Source organism: Myxocyprinus asiaticus, chromosome 14 (genome assembly GCF_019703515.2).
Source record: "Myxocyprinus asiaticus isolate MX2 ecotype Aquarium Trade chromosome 14, UBuf_Myxa_2, whole genome shotgun sequence".
NCBI classification, from domain to species: Eukaryota; Metazoa; Chordata; class Actinopteri; order Cypriniformes; family Catostomidae; genus Myxocyprinus; species Myxocyprinus asiaticus.
In genome coordinates this window covers 7,749,170-7,765,330 of record NC_059357.1, presented here as the reverse complement: position 1 = coordinate 7,765,330, position 16,161 = coordinate 7,749,170, and the positions used below count along the sequence as shown (strand labels likewise).

Below are 16,161 nucleotides of genomic sequence, written 5' to 3'. Positions count from 1 at the left end.
TTGGTCAAATGTGGGGTTAGAAAGCCATTCATAGCTCATATAAACAGAATGCAAATATTTATGCATAGTAATTATTATGAGTCTTCATACTGCAGATATTTCAGCTGATGATTTGTGGAATGCGCCATAGTAATGTAACATGAAACATTCCAAATGAAAGAATCACATTTTGAGTTATATTAAATTATAGTAGCCCCAAAATGTATTTGGACATTCTCGTACACTAAATTCACACTTAAAATAATCTGAATGTCATCATATTAAATACAAAATTACATTTGTAAATTTTTAATGTGTGGTTTAAGAGTCTAAAGTTTTGGGGCTACTGTATATTTTATCCTTTCACTAGCTTTTGTTCGGTTATATTTTCATACTTTCTCAAGTGTTGGGCAGGTATTGCACCGGTTCTCAGACACACTCTTACCTTTCCACTGGATTTGCTTTTGTTATTCCCACTGGGGAAGGTGGAGGACAAGTTGACGTCCTCATGCAGGCGGTCCAACAGCCAAAGCAGGAATTCCAGAGCATCATGCTGGGAGTTCCCCTGGAACTGTGCTCCATATTTAGACACAGTCATCTGGAGACAAGGCACAAGATAAAGGTCACCTGAGTGATGGCAATAGTGTTTGTTTGTTTCCATCACTGAGTTGGTATGATTGCAAGACTAGGGGCTCTATTTTTTTTTTTTTTTTTTTTTGTGAGTGAACAAAGCGCAGCACAGTTTTTGTGAGAGTGCTTATTCAAAGCGCAATTTTCATGCCAGCGCAAAGCGCAAGTGGGCGTAGGTGGGAGTGTTTGCGCTTTCTGTGGGTGTACTGTATGTAAATGAAGTGCCACAAAGCGCAATTTGCTATTTTCTTGAGAAATAGGTAATTGCGCTAAGATGTTTCAAAAGCAGGTCTGTTTGCAGCCTAAGTCTAAACAAAGTTCCTGCATTTATTTTGCAGTTTAGAGATTCCACCAGCAGGTAATTAAGTTCATTTCCAAACTCTGAAAATATAATGGAACATCAAAATATGTCTATGACGATCACTGTTGATCACTGCATTGTTTTATGAAACAAATATTTATGAGATATGTGTTAAACTATCTTTAGGTCATGGTTTATTTTTCAATTATTATTATTATGTTTAAATTTACAATTGTATTTAGGATTTAATTTGTATTAGTATTTTTCCACTTGTTGATGTACTGATTTTTAAGTCACTGCAAAAGGGGCTGGGTGAAGAAGTTGGAGTGAGTAAAATGTATGGATTTGGTATGATTTGTTTGACCACATTTTTAATATATTTTCAGTTCCTTTGAGGTGTAATTTGAATTTAGAAATATTTTTGACTTAATTTTTTCATGTTTCAATAAATGAATTACATTTTTCCAAATCAAACCGGTAGAAGTGAAGTACTTGCTGATACAATCCCTGTTAATACTAGCCATGATTTAGTAGATGAAAAGGACTAATAATACTTACATTCTCTATAATTTAACAGAGCATAAATCTAAATCCTGACGAGAACCACATTTTCCATGCGTACAAAAGGAGCGTCTCTGTCAAAGAAATATGCATGCCATTCAACAGAGATGCAATTAATGCACAAAAGAACATAATTCCATATTTCTATTCTTCTAATTCATTGCAAACAGTCCATTTATGAATGTCTTTGTTTATATCACTGGTGCTTGACAGGGAATAAACTTTATAATAGGATGCAGACGGTGCTGAAGAAGTACCTCAGAATTAAATTGCACTTGACCCAGCCTATTAGCGCTTTGCATGCAATTTCGCCATTCTTGCACAAAAATACCAAAACTTCATGGCCATGCCCATTGACTTTGCATGTATGATGTATCGCTTAGTGCCAGTGCTCTTAAAATTGGGCCCTCTTTTAAAAAAGCTGGCATATTATAAAGTCCTGACCAATGCAATTACATTATGCATTTATTAATTCTTTGGATGTCTATTAAATCTCTTGAAAAACACATCCTTCGGTTATTAAATAATTGCTCAAATTGACTCAGAACAGACAATTTGTTAGGGACTGGGATGCAATAAAGACCAGCTGGAGGATTTCAATTGCATTCTGCTACACAGTGAATGATGTTCAATCACTGCTGATCATGGCAGCAGCTGTGTAAATGAATAACTGAAGACACCTCTTCACACATCAGTGACCACAAAAAAACAAAAACAAAAAAACAAACAAACAGATCTTATCAAATGCGGAGTCTACACTACATGGTTGTTTTAAGGTTAAGGCTGTCATTGATCATTGATATCACATCATTAAGCAAACGAGACGTGAACTTTAAACCCACATAATTCTTTGTTAAAGCAAAAGGACTTCTGTTTTAAGTGCTGCCTGCCCAACATGATCACACGTGAAGTCAGAATGATGTTTCTGATAATTTCGATACCCTGATGCGCTGACATGCAGCATTCAGACATGTTTGCAGTGGTTTTAATGTGTTTACTTTTCCACCTGGCATGATTGGAAGCACGTTGCATCAGCTGCATGGGAGACTAGGGTTCAAAGTCAGGCAAAAACCATGTTTGAATAATCAATGATGAGCATGATTTGGAGGTTTCACTTTTCCCTCTAACATTACTTTTTTACTCCACTAATGGTTAAGGTAAGGTTTGTGTTGGGGTATAGAATCTATAAATATATGCTTTTCTCTTCATTGTATAACATCCTTTAAAGCTGAAAACAACTTGCTTCACTACTAGCTTTTGGCAACCTCTCCTGGACTTAATGGAGCTCACACGTGCCCATATGCCCTACAACGCTTACCGCTTTGGCCACTGGGGGCAGTGTTTCGAAATTTCAGTCAACATATACCGATTTTGACGAATGAAAGTTGGTCTACTCTTTCCGATTTCACTGTGAGATCAGGCTAGCCTGCCAAAGTCATCCTGGGAAGTTACATCATTTTAAATGCCATTTTGTACATGCTGTGCAGTGTGTGACGCAAATTTCGATTATGCTTTCAAAGCCTGCAATGTGTAAGGTCACATAAACGCCTTAAACTGTTTTCCTTTATCGCAGTAAGGTCATAAACGGTTTTGAGCATAAACTGATTACATGTCAAAGGACCAATCAGCTTACATCATGTGAGCTGATTGGCTTAACATGTCACATGTGAGCAATGTAATGTACATAGATTTTTGCTCATACCCCAGATTTCGTGTTCAAGTAAACACCTTTACCAGCATTCTTACCCGCTTATCCAATGTGTGCAAGTGCTGTGCGCATGCCTGTTTACATTTTGATGTCAGAATCAGGAAATAATCTGATGGTTTCAGGTCTCATGTAAACATGGTTTTCTTGCATTGTCTGATTTTTTTTAATGTAGCGTATTGTAACGTGCACACTTATGCACAAAATCTATACAACCTAAATTGTGCATTCAAGATTCCCAACTACAAATTAGCTTCTGCCATGATTCTGTAATTGACATTAAAGAAAATGTAGTAAAGAAAATACATTTTCCACTAGTAATTATGACTTTGTGGTAGCGTTACAATCATTTTAACATGACTTGAAGGAAGGAAAAAGTCTCAAATCGCGAAGGTTGAAGTCCACATCAAGTCTCTTGCCACTTCCTCAAGTCTCTTGCCGCTTCCTCAATTAAGTTTAAAATAGTCTTGAAAGTCAGGTGTATTTTAAATACAATTTTAATGCTGAGTGACATAAAGATTAATTACAATGGTATTAACTATCTGAACTCAATCTAGCAGCAGGAGGTAAATTGCAGATAATAATGTGAAGCTGTACAGAGATAACTTAATCTTATCATTAGTTATATAGTGAGAAAGTGGGTCATATAATCACGGAGTTTACACTCGTCTTCAAAAGAATAGAAGTCTAGTTTTAAAAATGCTATACTCTTCTGAATCTTCTCCCCTTGGTGCTTCAACCTCAAATGAGTTAATCAGTAGAATGTCTTTCAACATGAATACGACATTCATTCAACAAAGAACTCTCTAATTAAAACATGTGACAGAGGAACTGCTATATACATCTCACAAAAAATAAATAGAGGTCAAAGATGATCACAAGACTTGCGTTATGGAAGAAAATGTAGCACAATGTATAATATATAACTTACAGTCACTGGATACTCTGAGAATCTTTACATTTATGCATTTGGCAGACACTTTTATCCAAAGCAACTTACAGTGCACTTATTACAGGGACAATCCCCCTGGAGCAACCGTCTTGCTCAAGGACACAATGGTGGAGGCTGTGGGGGTTGAACCAGCAACCTTCTGTTTACCAGTTATGTGCTTTAGCCCACTATGCCACCACCACATTATAATCCCATAGAATAGCCTTAGCTATAAAATAGCTGAGAAATGATTTGGGGCTATATTTTCATGACCTTGCTAGGCGCAGCGGGCAATGACCGTGCGCTACGTTTTATTCAATTTTCGTGATAGCACTATTTCTAAGTGTAATTTTCGTGCCAGCCCAAAGCGCAAGTTGGCGTGGGTAGGAGTGTTCGCGTTATCTGAGGGTGTATGCGCAAAAACTGTGGGTGGACTGTATGTTAATATAGTGGTGCACGGGGAAATTTGCTATTTTGCTGAGAAATAGGTCATTGCGCTAAGACATCTGAGACATGTCTAATCTCACTGCAAAGTGTAAAATCAGTTCCCACATTTGCAGTTTGGGGATTCCACCAGCAGGTGATATTAAAGAGCTTTTAATCACTTTTAAAACCATGATTTGTGTGTCAGTAGATCAATAATAATAATAATAATAATAATAATAATAATACGTTTATTTTGTATAGCGCCTTACAGAAATTAAACATAAAACAGAGAAACGTATAACAAATATACATTACAAAACAATGAACAATGGGAGAGCAGCAAAGCATCAAGCGTCCCATAACACCGTCAAGACTACAGATAAAACATACATAGATAAAGAACACATACATTGTGTTTCGGAGGCAGCAGGAAACACATACTTCCACTGTAGTATTATACCGCTAAGTATCATAGCACTGGAACAATGGCAGACAAAACAAGAGAGAGTTCACAGCAAGGACGTATTTACTGCGCAAAAAACATTAGACACAAATGAATGGGCTGTTTTCATTTATCGACATTGCTTGACAGGGAATGGAATATATAATAGGATGCTGGCAGTACAATAACCAGAGAAAAACCTCAGAATTAATTTGTGCTTGACCTGGTCCATTGGCGATTGCTCACATGATTTCCCCAACCCACTTGCACCTAGATTAAGCACATGCTTGCGTGAAAATACCAACTGACCTTGCACGTATCATGCATCGTATAGCGCTTAAGGCATAGCACTTTTTAAAATAGGGCCCCTGATATCATAAGATAGCATTGTGTGAAGAACAGAGCTAAAAGTAAGTGTTAATGAATTTATAATCTGCCGTTTTACTAGTGATTTGTGTGAAAGTGAATATAAGTCATTGTTGTAGCGCCTCTAGTGTTTATGTCACCAGGAAACTGCTACGATACTTACAACAAGGCACGTAAAAAATCATTTTGGGAAAATTTCGGTTTAGTAAAGTGATGAACACATAAGACCAGGTTGATCAAAGCAATTTAACAGAAATATTCCAATGTATTGTTTTTATTTCAAGACATAAAGGCTAAGCCATCTATAATCATCATGCATTAAATAATTAAACATGAAAACAATTTATTAAAGAGAGTGGACATAAAATGAATGTTTAAATATCAAAGCTTTGTTCTTCAAAGTTTTCTTGATTAATATAATTTCAGTGAACCCATGAAGTAAGGATAAAAGACTTAATTGTGTCTTAGAAAAAAAAACAAAAAAAAACACACAATTCTCTTTTTGTGTTTTGACGTATTTCCTATATACAGGCAGTTGGGGCGGAACATATCGAAGAGATTGTCCCATTTTTTAAGAGAAAGACTGTACATTTCAAACACTTACGTATATCTGCCAAAAGTTTATTTTGACCATTTTTAAGAGTACATTAGCCAATAGATGGCCTTACTGCTAATAGACATGGACTAAATGCCACCCAACTCTAGTTTTTAGTTCATAAGGTATTTAAGGGGGATAGCAAGGGGCTTAGGAAGGACAAGGCAGAGAACACCACGCCACTGGGAACTACTCAGTGTGATTCCGAAAACTGACATGTTTTTGCAACACTAAGGAGTTAATGTAAACTCAAATCAACCATTAACTCTGCTCCACTCCCCTGTGAGTTGGATTAGTTTGACATCAGTCACCGTACACAACATGACCTTGTGCTCTGTAAAATACCAGACTATCATCCCTCAACCACATACCATCTCATTACCATCTCTGTCAACAAATGGGAGCCCTTTTTACCCTTTAACAACTCATTTATTTGAGTTTCAGTTTACAAGTTTGATTACAACCAGTGAAGCACTGTTAAAACAAGAAAACCACATATGAATAGAGACCTTTCAGTTACACATGATGTCATGCACCTTTTTTTATGCAACACATTAACGGTGTTACGTTGTATTAAACAATGGAACATAAATTATATGGAATAGTTCACCCCAAAATTTTAATTCTGTCATAATTTACCATGGCCAAGTCTAAGGGAGGGCTGGGGAGGGTGGGTGGGGGGGGGGGGGGGGGGGTGGAGACTGTGGGGTATCTTCCTTGTGCCCCTCAAACCATCACCAATGATCAAGGGGGACCAACCCAAGCAAGGAGGAGCACCCCCCAGTCAAACAAAGAGATAAACAGCCCACCCCAAAGATCAAAATGGCCCCCGATCACATCCTAGTACCGCCCCTGTCATTTACCTTCATTTTGGTTAAGGTAACCTTTGGTGTAACCAGGGGCGTAGATTCTGGGGGGTGGGGGAGGTAACCCCACCATTAATCAAAACAAGCAAGTACAAGTTTTTGTGATTTTGGAGCTTGAAAGCTCCAGTCTCCACTCATTTGTAATTGCATGGAAAAGAACAATCAATTCATAATTTTTCCTCCAGTGTTGCATGGAACAAAGAAATTTATATGGGTTTGGAATGACATGAAACTATAAGAAAATTACCTGTCTCCTTATTACAATTTTAATCCTTTTACTATGTAAATCAGATCCTTTCTGGCCTAATTACAAATAGATTGCACTTTACTAAAGCTGATATTAAGGAAACGAAGTTAAGCATAGTGGGAGGTTTAAATGATAGGGTAGAGCTCTTGATTGTTTATAGATACCTCCCCTTATCTGTGGTTAGGCACTCATTAACTCTTTCAGACGTCTGAGAAACTGTGAGTTTATTTATGTCATCTCCAGACACAAACCCTGCAGAAAAGATACTCTGGTCTCTGTCAACACAGGAAAAAGCAAATCAAGCCTCGTACAGACGTTTACATTTTTGACATGCATGATAGTAGATTCAATTTGTGTGTTCTCTTTGGAAGAGAATCAGTTCAATTCAATTTCTGAAGAAAAAACAGTTTTAGTAAAGTGGGCACAGCCTTATCACACAGTTGTAAAAGTAATTCTCTATCTGTCAGAAAAGGCGGCTCAGACTGGGTCCATCAGGACAGTAATTTCAGTATTTTGATAGTAGGGTGTGAATAGAACTGGGCCTCTGTTTCCCATCAAAGCAGGGTTGCCTTATGGTTATAGCACCACCTCTTCTCCTCAAATGACACTTTACACTGAAATCCACTGTGGATTTATCCAACCTGCTTTCATCTTCAGTTACTCATACCCAAAGATAACTGGCTTAACTAGAGCTTTAAAAAGCAGATGATAACAGAAATTGAAGCGTGTAGAGTAATAATAAATGCATTTATTTAATTTACTATTTTAATCCATGTTCCTGTGCATGATTAATCAGAGCACGAAAAAAATAATTCGTTAATCAAAATGTAATAACTTGCTGCGCCTCTGAAACAACTTTTCTTTTAGCTGACTGCATCAAAGCTGCAAGTTTCTACCATAGGGTGCCAGCAGTGTTTCATGATGGGAAAAACACAATTATCCAACACAACTGACTGCAATCTGTAGAATGAAATGCCCACTCTTCATGACCAAATTTAGTATATCAAGTCTTGTCCTACACTCTTGTATATCTTGTTTCACTTGGAAATACGGCACATTATAAATGGGTTGCAAATGTCATTTCATATAGACTTTAAAGAGGACAGTGGAATAGCAAAGTTTAAAGGTTTATCCTCCCACTTTTTGGGACATACAGTAGTAAAAACTATTATTATATGTAAAGGAACATACTGTGAATATATCCATATGTTAAACTTAAAGGAATATTACGGGTTCAATACAAGTTAAGCTCAATCGACAGAATTTTTGGCATAATACTGATTATCACAAAAATTAATTTTGACTTGCCCTTCCTTTTCTTTAAAAAAGCAACAATCTGGATAACAGTAATGCACTTACAATGGAAGTGAATGGGGCCAATCCAAAACATTAAAATACTCATGGTTCAAAAGTATGGTCACAAAATGTAAACAATAAGCGTGTTAAAATGATTTAGTGTGATAAAACTGCTTACTAACCTTTTCTGCGTAAAGCTATATCCAATTTTACAACTTTGTTTGCCATGACGATGTAATGTCAACAAACCCTAAAACTGCTTTAAAAATGATTTAAACAACTTTACAGCTCAAATAATACACGCATTTAAACAGAAGAATTCATGTAAGTGCTTTTATAAAATTATAAGCTTCACATTTCTGCCTTTAAACCCTCCAAAAATTAAGTGCCTCACTGTAACCTCTATTTTTGCTTTTTTTAAAGAAAAGAAGAGACAAGTACAAATTATTTTTGGTGTTAATCATTAAACATTATGCCACAAATGCTGTCGATTGAGCTTAACTTGAATTGTACCCAGAAGACTTGTGTGTTTCAAAATGCAGTCTTTATTGTTAGCAACCAGTGAGAAGACCTTTATGAGAGTTCATTTTATGGAGATAATGCTATCAGTTCAAAGTTTCTCATCCTTATGCACTTTTTGCCTGGAGGGAAATTATCTTGAGGAAAAAACATTTGCTCACAGTCTAAACACCAACTGACACCAATAAAGTTAAAGTAATAGTTCGCCCAAAACGAAATATTTTTCCAATTCCCAATCCGCTCTAAGTTTTGCCTCAATCCGGGTGGCGGAGGGCGAATCTCAGTTGCCTCTGTGACTGAGATAGTCAATCCACGCATCTTATCACGTGGCTTGTTGAGCGCGTTACCGCGGAGACCTAGCGCGTGTGGAGGCTCATGCTATTCTCCGCGGCATCCACGCACAACTTACCATGTGTCCCACCGAAAGCGAACCACATTATAGTGATCATGAGGAGGTTAACCCAACGTGACTCTACCCACCAGCAACCGGACCAACTGGTTGCTTAGGAAGCCTGACTGGAGTCACTCATCATGCCCTGGATTGAATTTGCGACTCCAGGTGTGGCAGTCAGCGTCTTTACTTGCTGAGCTACCCAGGGCCCTTGGCAGCATGTTAATCTCAGTCACCATTCACATTCATTGGGTTTTTGTTCTACCCAGTGAAAGTGAACGGTGACTGAGGTAGTCATTCTACCAAGTCATATGGGTTTAAAACAACATAAGGGTGAGTGAATGATGACAGATTTTGTATTGTTTGGTGAACTACCCCTTTAAGTGAACTTGCTACAGTTGATTTGAAGTTGCATGTACAAAGATGGCTCTGTAAAATACTTGCAAAACTGGCATAAACTTTAAACATTGTGCAATAATCACTGTCAAGAAAAAGTTACAGAAAATATGCATTTCATTTCATATTATAAGAGATGTGGGCTAGTAATTATGATCAGTATTCACAACGGCTTATTGATGAAGATCAGATACATCCTTAACCCTTAAATTAGCGACGCGGTAACTCATTCCAACCCCTTTATCTCAACAATTTTTTTGAGTTTTGCCCCCACATCTTTAGTATTCCACAACCTTTCTCTTATAAATAGTGTCACAATAAAAAAAAAAAAAAGCCAAAAATAAATAAATAAATAAATAAATATTTCGAACTGCTTAATTACCAAAAGTGTATAGGGTCGTTAGTGACCCGAGATATGCAGTAGTGTCGCAAAATATATTTGCGCTTCCATAAATATTTGTATTATTATTTCATATCAATGTAAGTTTACAATCACAGGATATCTATTTTTTTTTTAAGTAGTGCTATATTCCTACAAATGACTGCAATATCATGTCGATTTTCTGCACTATGGTGGTGAATTATTAATATCCCATATGCGTGTATACATACATATTTAACATATTATTTGTTACTACAGGTGGCGCTGTTGTTTCAGTGACTGACTTGATTTACATTTGACATTGCTATTTGACAAAGAAGCAACGTGGAAGTAAACTATAGCAAGTACAACACATGAACAGTATGATATGGCTATTGCCATTTTGGTGAACTATTGAAATTCTGTAAGTTGTGCATCTATTTAGACTCAATAAGTGAAAATAAATATGTGTATCTTATGTGTAGCTTATGTGTTATGTGCAGCTCAGTGTGTTTGACAGAGAGTTTGTCTCATAAAATTTCAGCATGGAAGTAATTAATCGTCTCTTTGAAATATGAAAAATAAAACATAAAACATATTCTATTCTATTATTTTCAAATTGTCTTGAAAATTATTTTACAAATGTTCATTATCTGGGTATTTTGTAGATCCATTTGAGATAGGTATAGGCCTATGTACCAGGTTAAGACCCGAGATATGTAATAGTGTTTGGCGAAACACCCATGCATTTAAAGGAATATTCCGGGTTCAATACAAGTTAAGCTCAATCGACAGCATTTGTGGCATAATGCTGATTACCACCAAAATTAATTTAAACTCAAATCTACCTTTCTTTAAAAAAAGCAATAATTGAGGCTACAGTGAAGTACTTACAATGGAAGTGAATGGGGCCAAATTTTGGAGCGTTTAAAGGCAGAAATGTGAAGCTTATAACTTTATGAAAGCATTTACATTAATACTTCTGTTAAAACACATTTATTATTTGAGCAGTAAAGTTGTTTAAATCGTAATTTTTACAGTCATTTGAGGGTTTTAGTGTTTGTTGACATTACATTGTCATGGCAATGAAGTTGTACAATTGGCTATAACTTTACACAGAAAAGCTTAGTAAGTGATTTTATTACACTTAAATCATGTTAAAATGCATATTGTTTATGTATTGTGGCTATACTTTTCAAACAGTGTGTATTTTAATGTTTACAGACTGGCCCCATTTACTTCCATTGTAAGTGCCTCACTGTAACCCAGATTATCGCTATTTTTAAAGAAAAGGAGGGGCAAGTCAAAATTAGTTTTTGTGGTAATCAATTTTATGGCACAAATTATGTAGATTGAGCTTAACTTGTATTGAACCCGGAATATTCCTTTAAGGGTAAAAAAATAAATGTTATTTGATGGTTCTTTGAAAAGAACCATCTTATCAAGAACTGTTTGAGCTGTATGGGGTTCTTCCGTTATAGTGCTCTATGACTATACAGCTCTGGAAAAATTAAAAGACCACCGCAAAATGATCAGTTTCTCTGGATTTACTATTTATAGTTATGTGTTTGAGTAAAATGCACATTTTTGTTTTATCTATTAAGTACTGACAACATTTCTCCCAAATTCTAAATAAAAATATTGTCATTTATAGTATTTGTTTGCAGAAAATGACAACTGGTCAAAATAACAAAAAAGATGTCGTGTTTTCAGACCTTGAATAATGCAAAGAAAACAAGTTCATATTCATTTTTAAACAACACAATACTAATGTTTTAACTTAGGAAGAGTTCAGAAATCAGTATTTGGTGGAATAACCCTGATTTTCAATCACAGCTTTCATGTGTCTTGGCATGCTCTCTATCAGTCTTTCACATTGCTGTTGGGTGACTTTATGCCACTCCTGCCGCAAAAATTCATGCAGCTCTGCTTTGTTTGATGGCTTGTGATCATCCGTCTTCCTCTTGATTACATTCCAGAGGTTTTCAATGGGGTTCAGGTCTGGAGATTGGGCTGGCCATGACAGGGTCTTGATCCGGTGGTCCTCCATCCACACCTTGATTGACCTGGCAGTGTGGCATGGAGCATTGTCCTGCTGGAATAACCAATCCTCAGTATTGAGGAACATTGTCAGGGCAGAAGGAAGCAAGTTTTCTTCCAGGATAACCTTGTACGTGGCTTGATTCATGCGTCCTTCACAAAGACGAATCTGCCCGATTCCAGCCTTGCTGAAGCACCCCCAGATCATCACCGATCCTCCACCTGGTCGTCTGATGGTTAGACGGAGACCTGGAGAGGCCTTCAAGCCACAGTGTCTCTCACCCACTGTGAAATCTGGTGGAGGATCGGTGATGATCTGGGGTGCTTCAGCAAGGCTGGAATCAGGTAGATTCATCTTTGTGAAGAAAGCCCAAAGCCCAATCTCCAGACCTGAACCCCACTGAAAACCTCTGGAATGTGATCAAGAGGAAGACGGATGGCCACAAGCAATCAAATAAAGCCGAGCTGCTTGAATTTTTGCGCCAGGAGTGGCATAAAGTCACCCAACAGCAATGTGAAAGACTGATAGAGAGCATGCCAAGACACATGAAAGCTGTGATTGAAAATCAGGGTTATTCCACCAAATATTGATTTCTGAACTCATCCAAAGTTAAAACATTAGTATTGTGTTGTTTAAAAATGAATATGAACTTGTTTTCTTTGCATTATTCGAGGTCTGAAAACACGGCACCTTTTTTGTTATTTTGACCAGTTGTCATTTTCTGCAAATAAATACTATAAATGACAATATTTTTATTTGGAAATTTGGGAGAAATGTTGTCAGTACTTAGTAGAATAAAACAAAAATATTCATTTTACTCAAACACATATATATAAATAGTAAATGCAGAGAAACTGATCATTTTAAAGTGGTCTCTTAATTGTTTCTAGAGCTGTATGTTACATGTTCTTCACGTGTGTTGATTACAAGGTTCTATAAAGCACTTACACAAAGAACTATAGAATAAAAAGTTCATATGGAACTAAAAAAAGTTCTCCTTTTTTCACCTTGTAACCGTTCTTTTCAATAAGTGATATTCTCATGTGTAAATCAAGTTTTTCAAGTCTGCAAAGGTGATATAAAGCATGATATAGGCTAAGATATACAGTACTATTAACTTAAAGTTGTTTGACCATTGTGCCCTTGAGCAAGACACTTACCTCAGGTTTCTACTCCAGGGGGGCTGTACCTGTAATAAGTGGATAAAAGCGCCAGCTAAGTGACAAATTAATAAACATAGTAATTCGTTGAGTGTATACCTTAAAATCCGCCGAGAGTTGAGGCGTGTATTGAAAAGTCCAAAGCGCTCTAACAAGGGACGCGAGCTGTTCCGTTACTTCTCCCTTCTCGTGCTGTACGTTCCCACTCCTCACAAACCCGTTTATATGACACAGATCCTGTTTAAATCTCTCCAAGCCCAGGTATTCAGCGAGCAAATCCGTGTTGCTCAAGCATTGCACAACGGCGTTCATGAAGCAGGTGTTCCCGTGGTTCTTCAAACCTATCACGCCTGGCGTTTTATCGCCGTATAGCGAAGACTGTCCGGTGGGAAGCGATGAACTTTTCATCCCCTGGCCACCTTCCTCTTTTTTCAGATGTCCAGAGTTTCCAGTGCAAGGTGCGCTCTCTCCAAACCCACCATCGTCTTCGTCAGCCTCCGAGCGTTCAGTTGTTTCTCCACCGCCAGCCCAGCTTCCGAAACTTTTCATAATCCTAGTCACCAAACTTTCCACGGATTTCAACGATTTCCTCCGAAACAGCTTCCCTGTGATTTTATCCTTGCGTTTAGTTGACTTCCCTGATTCTTCTTTCGCCGTCTTGTCGCGTTTATCCATAATTGCTTGTTAATTTCCCCTCAGGACCTCTGTGTCTTCAAGCATATATAGTGTTGATCCTGCGACGACATGCTGCGGTCATTGTGGATGATAGTGGTTTCACGCGCAGTTCGGCGCACGGGCTTTCCATTCGCTCGCTCGCGCTAAGGAATGATTGACAGATCTCCCATTGAGCGGTCTGTACTGCAACACACGTGACGTCACAGTGGCGGGAGGCTGTGACTGCGCTGGTGAGTCGTCAGCTCGAGCGCTCCTTCTACTTCGTAGGGGCGGGAAGCCGCGAGTGATGGAATGATGGACAGGATTTCATACCGCGGTCGGTACAGCAACTCATGTGACGTCATAGTGAGACAAGATTAACAGCTCTCTCTCTCTCTCTCACACACACACACACACACACACACACAGAGCGGTAAGCACGAGCGCTTCTGATACTTCATAGTGGCGGGAAGCTGCGAGTGATGGAATGATTGGCAGGTCTTTCATAGTGCGTTCAGAACAGCACCTCTGTGACGTCATAGTGGTTGGTAGCTGTAAATGCGCGATTCACTTTTTCAGGTATTCGTGTTCAGCTAACTTTTTAGAACAATAATAAGGGGTGTGGAACAAGCGCGGTGCTATGGGTGGGCTTACCGGGCTTAAGCCCCGGATGTTCACTGACCCTAGAACCACCCCTGTTGTGGAATATATATATTAATCATTTTCCCCTCATTATTTAGTGATAATATTCAAAAACTTTATTTGATATATTATGTTTGTGTATATGTAATTTGTAAAAAAATCTGCTGTAAACATTTGAGTGTTTCACATCAAGCACAATAATGTGTTTTACAGAAGCCCTGAACCGCAATGTGATTTTATTTTTATTTATTTTTTTATTATTTTTATTTTTTTATCTAGACACAATTTTTTTATTATTATTATTATTGTACAGTGCAGGCCTATTCAACTGGCCAGTTTGAAATTTTCAGTGGCCAACATGAGGTTGTCGGTTGTCTTAGGGACTGTTCACACAAAATGCGTTTTGTGTCTGATGGTGCTGTTTTTCAGTTGTTCTCCTATGTAAATTTACACTAGAGGGAAGTCGCAGGTCTCAATGTTTTTACATTTACATTTACATTTATGCATTTGGCAGACTCTTTTATCCAAAGTGACTTACAGTGTACTTAATACAGGACCAATACCGCTGGAGCAACCTGGAGTTAAGTGCCTTGCTCAAGGATACAATGGTGGTGGCTGTGAAGATCGAACCAGCAACCTTCTGATTACCAGATATGTGCTTTAACCCATTATGCCACCACCATCTTTTTACAGTGTCTTGTGCAGGAACGCCACGTTTTTAGACGCTTTCTGAAGTTGTGCTACAAATAATAATTATCCGGAATTGGGGCCTGGGTAGCTCAGCGAGTAAAGACGCTGACTACCACCCCTGGAGTTGTGAGTTTGAATCCGGGACATGCTGAGTGACACCAGCCAGGTCTACTAAGCATCCAAATTAGCCCGGTTGTTAGGGAGGGTAGAGTCACAGAGGATAACCTCCTCATGGTCGCTATAATGTGATTTGCTCTCAGTGGGGCGCGTTGTGAATTGTGCATGGATGCCACGGAGAATAGCGTGAAGCCTCCACACGCATGTCTCTGCAGTAACGCGCTCAACAAGTCATGTGATAAGATGTATGGGTTGATGGTCTCAGACGTGGAGGCAATTGAGATTCCTCAATCCTCCGCCACCCGGATTGAGGTGTCACTACGCCACCACGAGGACTTAGAGCGCATTGGGAACTGGGCATTCCAAATTGGGGAGAAAAAGGGGAGAAAAAGAAATAATAGTAATAATTATCTGGAATTTTGACGAAATAGGAAGAGTAAAGGACTAAAATCACACTGAAAAAGCGTTAGTCCGGAGAAACAGAAAGTTCTATTCATTAATTTGGTGAAGAAAGCATTCGAGTTTGAATCATTACAACTTTTTATTTATTTTTTTTATATACAATTTTTTATTTTCTCTGAATTTTTTTCTTTCTGAAAGTTTTTCTCTGAAATTTGTATTTTCTCTCTAAATGTTTTCTTCTCAAGAGGCAACACATTTATATTGCTATCTGACAATTCCGTATGAAACAAATGTAACTTGAGGTTAATTTAATTGTGGATTTAATGTATTAGAATACTGTCTAACATTATATTTGTTTGTATATGCTATAGCTATAAATCCCCAGATGAAGCACCACAGACATTCTGTGACATTGAAACCATTCGATTTCATATTTACTGATA

General features: G+C 37.8%; 1 protein-coding gene across 1 annotated transcript in view; it reads right to left on the bottom strand.

Annotated features, from left to right (window-relative positions):
• The window catches only part of LOC127452059 (ubiquitin carboxyl-terminal hydrolase 43-like), a 96,828-nt gene extending 82,819 nt beyond the window's left edge, over window positions 1–14,009 (bottom strand). Inside the window, exons 1-2 of the mRNA XM_051717223.1 lie at window positions 13,313–14,009; window positions 425–577 (exon numbers count right to left, since the gene is read on the bottom strand). Coding sequence (XP_051573183.1) covers window positions 425–577; window positions 13,313–13,888 — 729 coding nt within the window. The 5' untranslated portion in view covers window positions 13,889–14,009. The remainder of the gene's footprint in view (window positions 1–424; window positions 578–13,312) is intronic.
• Between the last annotated feature and the right edge of the window lie 2,152 nt (window positions 14,010–16,161).